General features: G+C 35.8%; 2 protein-coding genes and 1 non-coding gene across 4 annotated transcripts in view; 1 reads left to right on the top strand and 2 right to left on the bottom strand.

Moving 5' to 3' along the window:
- The window catches only part of LOC143882241 (pfkB-like carbohydrate kinase family protein), a 30,542-nt gene extending 27,562 nt beyond the window's left edge, over window positions 1–2,980 (top strand). For both annotated transcript variants that reach the window (XM_077385735.1, XM_077385734.1), the window contains 7 exons: window positions 589–651; window positions 792–955; window positions 1,036–1,097; window positions 1,286–1,352; window positions 2,143–2,208; window positions 2,336–2,464; window positions 2,708–2,980. In XM_077385735.1, coding sequence (XP_077241850.1) covers window positions 589–651; window positions 792–955; window positions 1,036–1,097; window positions 1,286–1,352; window positions 2,143–2,208; window positions 2,336–2,464; window positions 2,708–2,735 — 579 coding nt within the window. In that variant the 3' untranslated portion in view covers window positions 2,736–2,980. The remainder of the gene's footprint in view (window positions 1–588; window positions 652–791; window positions 956–1,035; window positions 1,098–1,285; window positions 1,353–2,142; window positions 2,209–2,335; window positions 2,465–2,707) is intronic.
- A 2,663-nt stretch (window positions 2,981–5,643) lies between these two features.
- TRNAC-GCA (transfer RNA cysteine (anticodon GCA)) lies at window positions 5,644–5,715 on the bottom strand. The gene has a single exon. It is a non-coding gene; the product is annotated as a tRNA-Cys (tRNA).
- Window positions 5,716–7,627: 1,912 nt separating this feature from the next.
- LOC143882240 (tubulin beta-1 chain-like) lies at window positions 7,628–11,310 on the bottom strand. Its single transcript, XM_077385733.1, has 3 exons — window positions 10,864–11,310; window positions 9,630–9,899; window positions 7,628–8,538 (listed from the first exon to the last, which is right to left on the bottom strand). Exons 1-3 carry the CDS (start codon window positions 11,255–11,257, stop codon window positions 7,868–7,870), a joined length of 1,335 nt encoding a protein of 444 aa, XP_077241848.1. The 5' UTR covers window positions 11,258–11,310; the 3' UTR covers window positions 7,628–7,867.
- Between the last annotated feature and the right edge of the window lie 637 nt (window positions 11,311–11,947).

Below are 11,947 nucleotides of genomic sequence, written 5' to 3'. Positions count from 1 at the left end.
AAGGCCGAGGGGGGGGGGGGGGGGGGGCGGGGGTGTTGTAAATATCATTCTCCATTATATTAGGCTACTGATATTGCACTACGGTGTTTTGATTATGGGATGAACTCACCTTGTCTTTCCTTTTTTTTACTTGGCTGCTGAGAGCTTTTGGGGAATTGTAAAAGCCTTTGAAAGCTCGTTAAATAATAAAAGACAGGGTGAGTTCACCCCATTATCAAAATATGGTAGTGCGAATATCAGTAGCCAATATTTATCGTGCAATTATGAGGGCAACTGCAGTGCAGATTTAGAATTTATACTGTATACATGAATGCAGGCTCTATACTGTTAGCCCATGAATGTACAAGGTCTTTTATTTTTCCCCCATCTGTGACATATTCATTTATTCCAACTCTAATACAGTATAAACTGATTCGACTTTTTTCCTTTGTATCCTAGTTTTTTCCATTTCTACTCCAATAGATGATTATTTTTATACATTCTATGTTCTGTACGGTCTTTGTATGTGTGGTTCTATGTTTTGCATGCCCTATTTTAGTTGTCATCTTTAGAAAAAAAGGTCCATAACCCATTGCTTTGCTTCTCCAGGATTGTGTGAGTGAAATCATGAGACTTGCACGAAACTCAAATATCCCCCTTGTCGTTGACGGGGTATGTCATTCACAAATTGCACGAGTTTAACTACGATTATTTATATAGAAGTCAAAAGAAGCAGTTGATCATTATCTTCTTTGTTTTGATTCACATTTCAATATGTGAATTTCTGAATAGTATGTATCCACATTGTACAGGATGGTCTTTTCCTCGTCACCAACAATCTTGAACTCGTTAGAGGGTATCCTTTAGCTGTCCTTACTCCAAACGTGAACGAGTATAAGCGCCTCATTCAAACAGTGCTAGAATGCGAAGTGAATGACCAAGATGCTCCAGAGCAATTACTGTCACTTGCAAGAGGGTATTTTTTGCCTGTTTTTGTTTTTTCCTCAGTCTTCCGTGAGTGTCTACTGACAACTAGTAGCTTCTCTGTTTGGCCAGAATTGGTGGTCCCACCATACTACAGAAAGGGAAATCTGATCTTATCAGTGATGGCGAAACAGGTTTTTGATTAGGCGATCAGATTATTATTCTTCTAATGCTGTAATTCAGCATCTCACTTGTTTCAAGGGCTATTATACTAATCAAGCCATTAACTTGTGTCTGTTATTCATAATTTTCGGTCAGACCCTAATTGAGTTATATGCTAACATAGAATAGGATGTGTTTTACAATTCATTCCTTTATGCAGTCAGTGAGGTGAGCATATATGGATCTCCCCGGCGTTGTGGTGGTCAAGGTGATATCCTTTCTGGAAGGTACTTTAGTACATGCGGTTTCTTGTAACTTTCTAAGCTTATAACTTTGGCTGATGGTTATACAACTCATAGTTAAACTATCAAATGTTTATTTGTTCTCGTAGCTTTCAAAAAATAAAAACATGTATTTCCTTAATTTATTTCTTCTCAATACAAGCCTATGATTTTTCTTGAGAACACTCAAGTCATTTATTTCCTTAATTTTTCATGCAGCCAATCTGGTCCTGAATGATTGAATAACTGAGAAATAGGGAAAAACAAGTGAGAAATAGGTTCTGTTTTTCCCATATCAATGAGATTAATATTAAGTTGTTCTTTCTATTCCAAGGGTCCTGCATAACTCGGGTATAAACAGATGTCAATGTCAAGCATATACATGGGTTGTTGTATATGTTGCTCCAGGGAAACTGGATATAAAATTTCATTATTGATATTAATAAAAGTGTTCATTGACATCGTCACAACCCATTCACTCCTTAAACTAACTACTGTCCTCCACCAAGCCCTAAACTAGAATTTAATTTTTCGAAGACTCACAGTTTTATTTATTTATTTCCAGTAACTAAGTGCTGATCTATTGCCTAATCGATTCATTATTGCATCTTCCTCTTCCATGCCACCACATATGATATTTGAAATCTAAGGACAATTCAGTAATTTGTAACATAAGTTTTCTTTTTGAAGAGTAAAAAATAAAAAATAAATAAAAAATAAATAAAAATATTAAGTTTCTGAACTTACATTGAATTATTTTTATTTTGAGAATCAAATTTCATTTGTAATATACCAGTGTTGCTGTATTTTCATCTTGGGCACGTTGGCAAACATCGGCTGCAGAAGAAGAGTCAAATGACAGGTTCTCTGTTTTACCTCAAATCTTTCTTCCCTCACCGATGTTGTTACTCATTGCTATGCTTTGCTTTACATCCCTTGCACAATATCCCATTTTGACAATTGTTTGATTCTGTTTTATAATTGTTAAGGGTCCAGAATCCAATGGTTTTGGGGTGCATAGCTGGCTCCGCACTGCTAAGGAAGGCTGCATCACTTGCTTTTGCAAATAAGAAACGGGCAACCCTCACTACAGATATCATCGAGTTCTTAGGGAAAAGGTGATGGTCTCTCATATTAAAATAATTTCCTGTAGAAAAAAGGCTACTGATATTCCCACAACCATGTTTTGATAATCGGACAATCTCCCCTTGTCTTTTCTTCTTTAATTGGCAGCTGAGAACTTTTTGACTGCTGGTTAAATAATAAAAGACAAGGTGAGTTTGTCCCATTATCAAAACATGGTAGTAGGAATATCAGTAGCCAAAAAAATTCTGCTTCTAATCTTTTGTTACTTGTTTCAGTTTGGAGGATATATGTCCCTCTCACTAATGCTGCTGATTCTGGGTTATGAGGCAATTTCAGGATCCCTTTTTTTCGAGAATGATAATTTCAGGATCCCTTTTACAGAACAGATACAAGAAAAAAAAAACCTATGCATTTGTCAGTATGTTTAGTGTATTTATTTTCTGTCACTTATCAAAGGAAGCTGTGGATGGTTATGAATTTTTACCAGTAGGTTGTATTCATTGTGATTGTAAATTATGCCATATATATAGTTTTACTGTTTGTGGAGTGCTCTTGATTTTTCTGCTAATTGAGCTCATGAAGTTTGTAAGCAGATCACAGTTAAGAAATACTATTTTCATTCAATTAAATTGGTATGTGTGCAATTTATCAGAGATTAACAAAACAACCTTGACCTTATTTCCTAAATTGCCTATGAAATGTTGAAAATTTGTGCCCAGGAACTCTTGGTCCCTGTTTGTTTTAGATTATGACAAACGATCGTGGAGCCCCAACTGATTATTGGAACGAAAATTGCACTAAATTTGGGTCCAATAATCAGTTGGGGGCTGCACCATTGGTTGTCACAATCTAAACAAACAGGCCCTTGGGATAATAAACTTGCTAGACTAACCTTTGGGTTCTGCTTGACCCCAGAACTGCATGTGTGTTCAGCTCTTAGCTGAAGTTGTACTTGGGCCGTGTGTTTTCGGTTAAGCCGAATGAGGGTGCGCGGAATCCCAATTTCAATTCTAAATGTGCAACCAAACAGTGGTTAAAACGGGGTGGGGGGAATAGAGACCACCTTCATACCCTTAGATTGTGTTTGGATTGCTGGAATCAGGCAATGGAATTGGCATCTTATTCTCATTATGGCATATTATGAAGGCTATATTGTAAGCTGGGATTGAACCTCCGACCTCAGAGTCAGAGTTGAAGAACAAACTACAGGTGGGTTAGGATCATCCTATGGAAATGATTTTTGAAGCACAGGCTATACACGTTGTGGCCCAACTAATGAACGGTTTGGATCATCTTATGAAGTGGGGCATACAATAGTTTTTTTGAAAAATACTCGACGATACAGCCACACACCATATAAAATCTCTTGTGATAACAAGTCACATTTCACAACACCATTGTCTCTTCTACCATCATCCCTCGGTGGGGTTGATCTAATGATGTCCCCACACCATCAATCCTGCTAATGCACATGATCATACAATAAATCGTTTTAAAATCTTATATTAAATTATTTTTCACATGATTATGCATGCAATAAATTGATTTAAAATCTTATATAAAAAATATGCATGTAATATGGTGAATGAAGATTATTTGCCCATTCATCATGGCTATCTGTCAAGGACATATGGTCACATGCAATAAATTGATTTAGAATCTTATATTAAAATATGATAAAAATATGCATGTAATATGCGTACAAAGAGAGAACGAAGATTATTTGCCCATTCATCGCGGCTATCGATCGAGGGCAGATGGTCACATGATCCTACAACATGTTCCTTCTCTGTTTATTTTTTTCTTAATATTTCACTGTACGATAAAAAAAAATATGCATGTTCCAATCCCATAAATCATGTCACTCCATGAATTTACCTTTCCTCTGAAAATCCCTTTGAAAACCAAATAAGCAGAAATCAGTTTTAATAATTGCACTAACCCGTCTTTTCTTTTATTATTTAAGGAGCTGTCAGAGATTATAACAGTTCTCAAAAGGCTCCCACAAGCATGGTTTACAATTTCAGTTTCGGTACCGGTTTCGGACCCATGAAATTTCAAAATTTCGGTCGAAATCCGGTACAAAAAAAAAAGACGCCTATTTTATTCAATATTAAATTTCGGCTGAAATTACTGAAATTTCGGTCAAATATTAAAATAATAAAAAAATAGGTTTTTGGGTTGAAATTTTGGAAAAAAACGAAATTTCGCCTGAAATAAAACACCATTTCGGAAAAGTGACATTTCGGCCGAAATAAAACCATGCTCACAAGCCAATTCGAAAAGAAAAGACAAGCTGAGTTAGTGCAATTATTAAAACATGGTTGTGCTGATATCATTTCCCTTTGAATACATGCCTCATGATAGTATAGGCAAAAATTCCAGTTTAATACGGTATTGGTTCAAAATAACTTAGTAAAAAAAACATAAACACAAGAAAATGAGTTTAGAATTTTGTCATTTGCAAAATATGGTGAGGGTAAAATTGGAAAGTTGGCCTAGAAAATGTGTTTAAAACGGAGTTTTAAATAGCATACCAATAAAACACATTTTTTCGGGGAAAAAACGCCATTTTAAACGAAATTTTGCTAACTATGATCTGAACCAAGTCCAAGACTTACAATATAGCCTTTAAAGGTTTCCCTCATGGTGCAACTTGGGTCTGCTGAACCCGACGGGTTCAAGCCGGTTTTAGCTCGGGTTGGGTTGGCATTTTCTGGGGTTGGGTTAGGATCGGGAAAGCCAACACTATTTAATTTCAGATTCGGTTAGGATTGAGGCCTTGGGCGAACCCATCCTCTAATTTTATCGCCATTTTAAAAATCATAGGGTTAGATTTTAATACGCGCAGCTGATCATAGCATTCCAACTTATAATATCTTTGTAAATAATCCGGTCGAAAAATTCCTGTTTTATCTGAAGTCCCTCATTTTGCATTCAGATCATAACTTCAATTAGTGGTACCAAATCTGAAGACAGACCTAATCTAGTTATATCTGTATGAATTGATTTACCAAGTTTGATCTTACCCCACTTGACCAAATTGGGCACTTAATCTACTATTTTTTATGGTTTTGCTAGCGACAATCGCAGAAGGCATGGGCTCAGATTTTGTCTTATTCATTTGATGAGGCCCCAGAGACCGAGAGAGAGAATCTAACCATGAAAGGAAGGGGTCGTGGAAATAAGAAAAAAACAAATAACATAAAAAAGGGCCCAACCGGGTTCGAACCGGTGACCTCTTGATCTGCAGTCAAATGCTCTACCACTGAGCTATGGACCCCCTTTGTTGTTTAAAAGCAACACTTATTTTATTTACCTACTATAAACACACGAAACCAAAAACACCATGTACCAAATGGCCCTTGGGTTTGTTGATAATTAGAAAGAAAAAAGTCCTGACCACAAATTCATTAAGAAAATCTCAATTTTAAAATTTGAAATTAAAGGACACTATATAACTAGTTCAATATAAGAGCATTGTAAGTCATGGCCACCTCCAGATGAGCGGCTTGGATCATTGAATAAGTGACCGACCCCTTTGAACTTTCGCTCGGTGTTATTTCCAATGAAATAAGGGCCCGTTTGGATGCCAAGAAGATTTTGATTTGGATTTCTCACATTTGCAGCCCATTTTGTGTTGTGATTTGGATCCGGATCCTTTGATTTCCAAATCAGCGACCAACAGTGAAAAAAATCTGGAAGTTTCCTTCACCCTTTTGCTCATCAACCTCTCCCCTCCAGTAGGAAGTACCCTCTTCCCCTCTCTCCCCCTCAACTTGAACTGGTGTACCTAGTCATTTTGTATTCAAAACTCAATTCCAAATCCAAATAGAGAATATGAGGTATCCAAACAGGCCCTAAATGTGCATTTATCATATTCTAAACCATGGGGCCCGCTATTAATATAATTAAATTTTTTTTCAACGAGCATTATTTTCGACTCAAAAATAATAATAATCAGCATGGGCCCACTGACATATGGAAAATGATCGGGACTATGAATATTGTTGGCCATAAAAAAATCTGGACTTGCTCTTGGTCCCTGCCCTCATGGAATGATTCTAAACCTTTAGTTTTTAATCAAACATGATGAAAAAATGGCCTTTAAGGTGTTCATTTCTGCATACGATTGATCAGAATTTCCCAGATCGATGGGTAGGATTGCTCGATCGGTGCAATTTCGCATTATGTGGGACCTGTACTATGGAACGGTCTAGATCATGTTGACATTGAGAGAATGGAGATGATGGTGGAAAATTGAAGAAAATCTATCACCAAACTAAGGGCCTCTTTGGATAGCTTTAAAAATTATTTGCATATATAATCTTATGAGGAATGATTTATACAAGGGCGCCCTTGCATAAAGAGCCGAAAAAGGGCTCATGATTGGATCCACGTCATCAAATGTAACTGATTTTTCTTTTTCAACCGATTTTAAAATGTAAATGAAAATGATGTGGATCCAATGAAGAGCCCTTTTGCCGCTTTTTATGCAAGGGCTCCCTTGTATCTATCATTGCTCATAATCTTAAATATGCATATGGATTTGAAGTATATATGACATGGCTGAAAATGGAGGTAGCAATATCATTACCCTATAATTTATAGAGGAAAATGATATTTCCAAACCCTTTCTCAACATTTCCATCTCCTTCTGTATGTCATATCCAGAAAATGAAGAAAAAAAGATGAAAATGCAGCCATTTTTAGGAAGATATACAAAAATTGGGATGAAAATTCTTAAAATGAGGTTAGTAACATCAGTAATCTATAATTAAGGGCTTATGAAGAGCTCTTAATTATATAGTTAAGGGCTTCCCAAAAGCCCGAAGTCTATAGGGATTCCAAAGCGGCCTTAAATCTATAATTAAGGGCTAAGGGCTTTAAAAGAGCCCTTAATTCTATAGTTAAAGGCTTCCAAAAAGTCATTAAGTATATAAGCCCTTTAACTCTATAGTTAAGGGCTTAGGGCTTGCGAAGAGCCCTTAATTCCACAGTTAAGGGCTTCCAAAATGCCCTTAAGTCTATAATTTCCAAAGAGCCCTTTACTCTATAGTTAAGGGCTTTTGAAGAGCCCTTATCGTCCCATTTGACAAATGGAACCAAAAGTCCTTATTGTCCCCTTTGACAAATAAGACTAGATTAAAACAATCTTATTTGCAAACAAAGACCAATATTTTGGCATCCAAAGAGACCCTAAATGATATTCATAATACAAATCTTTTATCCAACAAATACATGAATAAGCAATAATAAATTTAAATCCTCCACATATACATTCCTTAACAAAATAATCAATCACATACAAATCCCTTCCAAAATAACACTCATAAATAGGGTTAATCAGAGGCTAGACAAGTAGCACATTGATTACCTTATTACTAAGCACAATCAAGCTTCTCCAAACACATTTTCTTACTAGAAAATCACCATTAATTCTCCTCCTCCGCCTCCTCGACATAGTCTCCTTCCTCTTCGACCACCGCCTCCTGGTATTGCTGATACTCTGACACCAAATCGTTCATATTACTTTCAGCCTCTGTGAACTCCATCTCATCCATTCCCTCGCCGGTGTACCAATGCAAAAATGCCTTCCTCCTAAACATTACAGTGAATTGCTCCGAGACCCGTCTGAACATTTCTTGAATTGAAGTAGAATTCCCCATGAAAGTAGAGGACATTGAAAGTCCGGTAGGGGGAATGTCACAAACACTAGACTTGACATTGTTAGGTATCCATTCGACGAAATATGAAGAGTTCTTGTTTTGTACATTGATCATTTGTTCGTCGACCTCTTTAGTACTCATCTTGCCACGAAACATGGCAGAGGCGGTGAGGTAGCGGCCATGCCGAGGATCGGCGGCACACATCATGTTCTTGGCATCCCACATTTGTTGAGTGAGTTCGGGGATGGTGAGGGCGCGGTATTGTTGGGAGCCACGGGAGGTGAGGGGTGCAAAGCCAACCATGAAGAAGTGGAGGCGTGGGAAGGGGATGAGGTTGACAGCGAGTTTTCGAAGGTCGGAGTTGAGCTGACCGGGGAACCGGAGGCAACATGTTACACCACTCATGGTGGTCGAGATTAAGTGGTTTAGATCACCAACTGTAGGTGAAGAAGATGAGATCATATGATTAATCTTAGAATTGAGATTGTTAGTAGATTAGCATTGATTGTTGTGCAATTCTTATCTAACCATAAAGGTTTTTATGAACAAGTTCCCATTGGGATTGATAGTAGAATAATATAGCATTGATTGTTGTACAATTCTCATCTAACCATAAATGTTTTTATGAACGAGTCCCCATTGAGATTGTTAGTAGATTAATATAGCATTGATTGTTGTACAATTCTAATTCAAACATAGGGGTTTTTATGAGCAATCCCCAATGAACAATCTATATTGTAAGTATGGCATTGATTGTTGTACAATTCTCATCAAAAGATAGGGGTTATAATGAATAAGTCCCAATTGAGATTGTTAGTAGAATAATATAGCATTGATTGTTGTACAATTCTCATCTAACCATAGGGGTTTTAATCAACAAGTGCCAATGACCAATCTATATTGTTGGAACAAAAAAAACACTCTTAAACCTGAAAAATTAGAACTAGGACCCCTAGGCTTTTTTCTTTTTTTAAAAAATAAAAATAAAATAAAATTGACAAGTATATATATATAAACATTGATGTATCATACAAGATAAACATGAAGTAGGAACCCGGAGTCCCCCATGACTACATCATATGGCGGCTAAGGGGAGAGCTCCAAAGCCCATAAGATAATTAAAAACTATCAAAAAAGAACTATTTCCCTTTACATTCCTCATCATACCCAAAAAACCAAAAAAGACCAACTTCGAACCGAACTCTTGCGATCCTAGTTTTTACATAATTCAGGGGGGGAAATTACACTTCTGAAAGAGATGAAATATTTGGATTCCAAAAGTAAAGGAACTATGGAGGGTATTATGTTCATTTTGTAAATAAATTTAACAATTTATTCTCAAGGGAATTGAAGTGACACTCTTAAACCTGAAAATTAGAATTAATCCCCTAATTTTTATATAATTCAGGACAAGATTGCACTTGTGAAAGTATGGACGGTATTATGTTCATTTTGTGAATCAATTTAGCACTTTATTCTCAAAGGGGATTAAAGTGGATATTATTAACAAGATCATATGAAAACTTACAGCTGGGGTTTGTGAGCTTGAGGGTCCTGAAGCAGATGTCATAGAGGGCTTCATTGTCTAGAACCATGCATTCGTCGGCGTTCTCTACGAGCTGATGAACAGAGAGGGTTGCATTGTATGGCTCCACCACTGTATCAGAGACCTTAGGTGAAGGAAAAACAGAGAAGGTCAACATCATCCTATCTGGGTATTCTTCCCTGATCTTTGATATGAGCAGAGTTCCCATCCCAGACCCAGTTCCACCCCCAAGAGAATGGCAAATCTGGAATCCTATCAAGAATCAAAGAACACAATCAAACAGAGATAAAACAGAAAATAGTTGTATCTGGTAGAGAATAACACATCCATAAAAAGCAGAGGGAAAAGAAGAGTAATATCTATAGATATCCATTCCACATTAATACATAAAAAAAATTCAAGTTAGTAACATTAACACATCACCCAAGAGAATGGCAAATCTGAAATCCTATCAAGAAGCAAAGAACACAATCACAGAAAGATAAATCAGAGAATAGTTGATGTACAGTTTCTGTCATACATCAATGCACATTGCTATCTATTAGAGCATAATACTCCATAAAAACAGAGGGAAAATAAGGGAAAGATCTATAGAAATCTATACCACATTGACACACACAAAATTCAAGTTAGTAATACTAACACATAACCCAAGAGAATAGCAAATATTCTATAGATATTTCTTTTATTTTTCCTAGCAATTATTTTCTGTTGCATCTCCCTGTGGTTGTGGTTTTTTGCTTCTTGATAGGATTCCATGCCACATTAACACATAACAAATTCAACTAAGTATAAACATTAACACATCACCCAAGAGAATGGAAAATTTGGGGTCCTATCAAGAAGGAAAAAAATCACAATCTCAGAGATAAAACAGAGAATAGTTGTTAGGAAAATAGGAGATATCTATAGAAATCCATACAACATAAACACATAAAAAATTCAAATTAGTAACATTAAGACATCATCCAAAGAATGGAAAATCTGAAATCCTATCAAGAAGAAAAAACCACATTCACAGAGAGATAAAAAATATATTAGTTGCTATATAGTTTATCATACATCAAGGAACATTGCTATCAAGTAGAGCATAACATATCCATTAAAAACAAAGAAAAATAAGAAAATATCTATAAAAATGCATATCAAATTAAGACATACAAAATTCACTTAAGATTAAAACAAAAACAAAATTCTAGTAAATAAAGACATATACCTTGTAAGCAATCACAATTCTCTGCTTCCTTGCGAACAACATCAAGAACGGCATCTATCAATTCGGCTCCTTCGGTGTAATGCCCCTTAGCCCAATTGTTTCCAGCTCCATTTTGTCCAAAAACAAAATTATCGGGTCGAAAGATCTGACCATAAGGCCCCGTCCTCAAGCTATCCATGGTCCCTGGCTCAAGATCCATTAACACAGCTCTAGGCACGTAACGTCCACCACTCGCTTCATTATAGTAAACATTCACTCTCTCCAATTGAAGGTGGGAATCTCCGACGTAATTTCCAGTGGCATCGATGCCGTGTTCGTCACACACGACCTCCCAAAACTTGCCGCCGATTTGATTCCCACATTGTCCAGCTTGGACATGGAGAATTTCCCTCATCTTGTACTAGAAAATTAGTACTAGGAGATTTTCTTGCTGTTAACAATAATAAAAATGATAATTAAGTTAGTACAATTATAAAAATTTATAATTCTTCTAAAGTTTCTTTCTGTTGAACAATAATAAAAATTATAATTAAGAACAAATTTGAAAATTTATCTTGCTTGGAGGAATTTTTTTTTTTTTCAGTTGAACAATGATAAAAATGATAATTAAGCACGAATTTGAAAATTTATAGTGCTTGGTGGATTTTTTTTCTGTTGAACAATAATAAAAATGATAACTAAGTTCTTTTTCATAAGTTGGTACAATTATGAAAACTTTTAGGGCTAGGAGATTTTCCTTCTGATGAGCAATAAAAATGAGAATTGAATTAATACAATTATGATAGGAAATGGGTTGTTTATATTTTCGTGTAAAATAAAATATATGAATATATGAGTTCGGGGTGAGATGAGATGAGATGAAATTGGGATTAATTTCTTTCTGTTGAGCAATAATAAAAATGATAATTAAGCTAGTACAATTATGAAAGTTTATATGCTTGGAGGATTTCTTTCTGATGAACAATAAAAATGAGAATTAACTTAATACGATTATGATTTTTTGGAAAATGGGTTGTTTATATTTACTTGTCAAATAAATATATTAATAAAAGAGTTCGAGGTGAGATGAAATGAAAGTGGGATT

Source organism: Tasmannia lanceolata, unplaced genomic scaffold, assembly GCF_043159265.1.
Source record: "Tasmannia lanceolata isolate RefF3 unplaced genomic scaffold, GAP_Taslan_0.1 ptg000007l, whole genome shotgun sequence".
Taxonomy (NCBI): Eukaryota; Viridiplantae; Streptophyta; class Magnoliopsida; order Canellales; family Winteraceae; genus Tasmannia; species Tasmannia lanceolata.
The sequence above is the reverse complement of the archived record's forward strand: the minus strand, read 5'-3'. Positions and strand labels throughout refer to the sequence as shown.

Excerpts from the sequence above, each read along its gene's own strand:
- LOC143882240 (XM_077385733.1), bottom strand. The coding sequence starts at position 11,257 with ATGAGGGAAATTCTCCATGTCCAAGCTGGACAATGTGGGAATCAAATC. Across the intron at positions 9,900-10,863 it reads GAATTGTGATTGCTTACAAG|GATTCCAGATTTGCCATTCT; the intron begins GTATATGTCTTT and ends GATTCTTGATAG. Across the intron at positions 8,539-9,629 it reads CAAGCTCACAAACCCCAGCT|TTGGTGATCTAAACCACTTA; the intron begins GTAAGTTTTCAT and ends CTTCACCTACAG.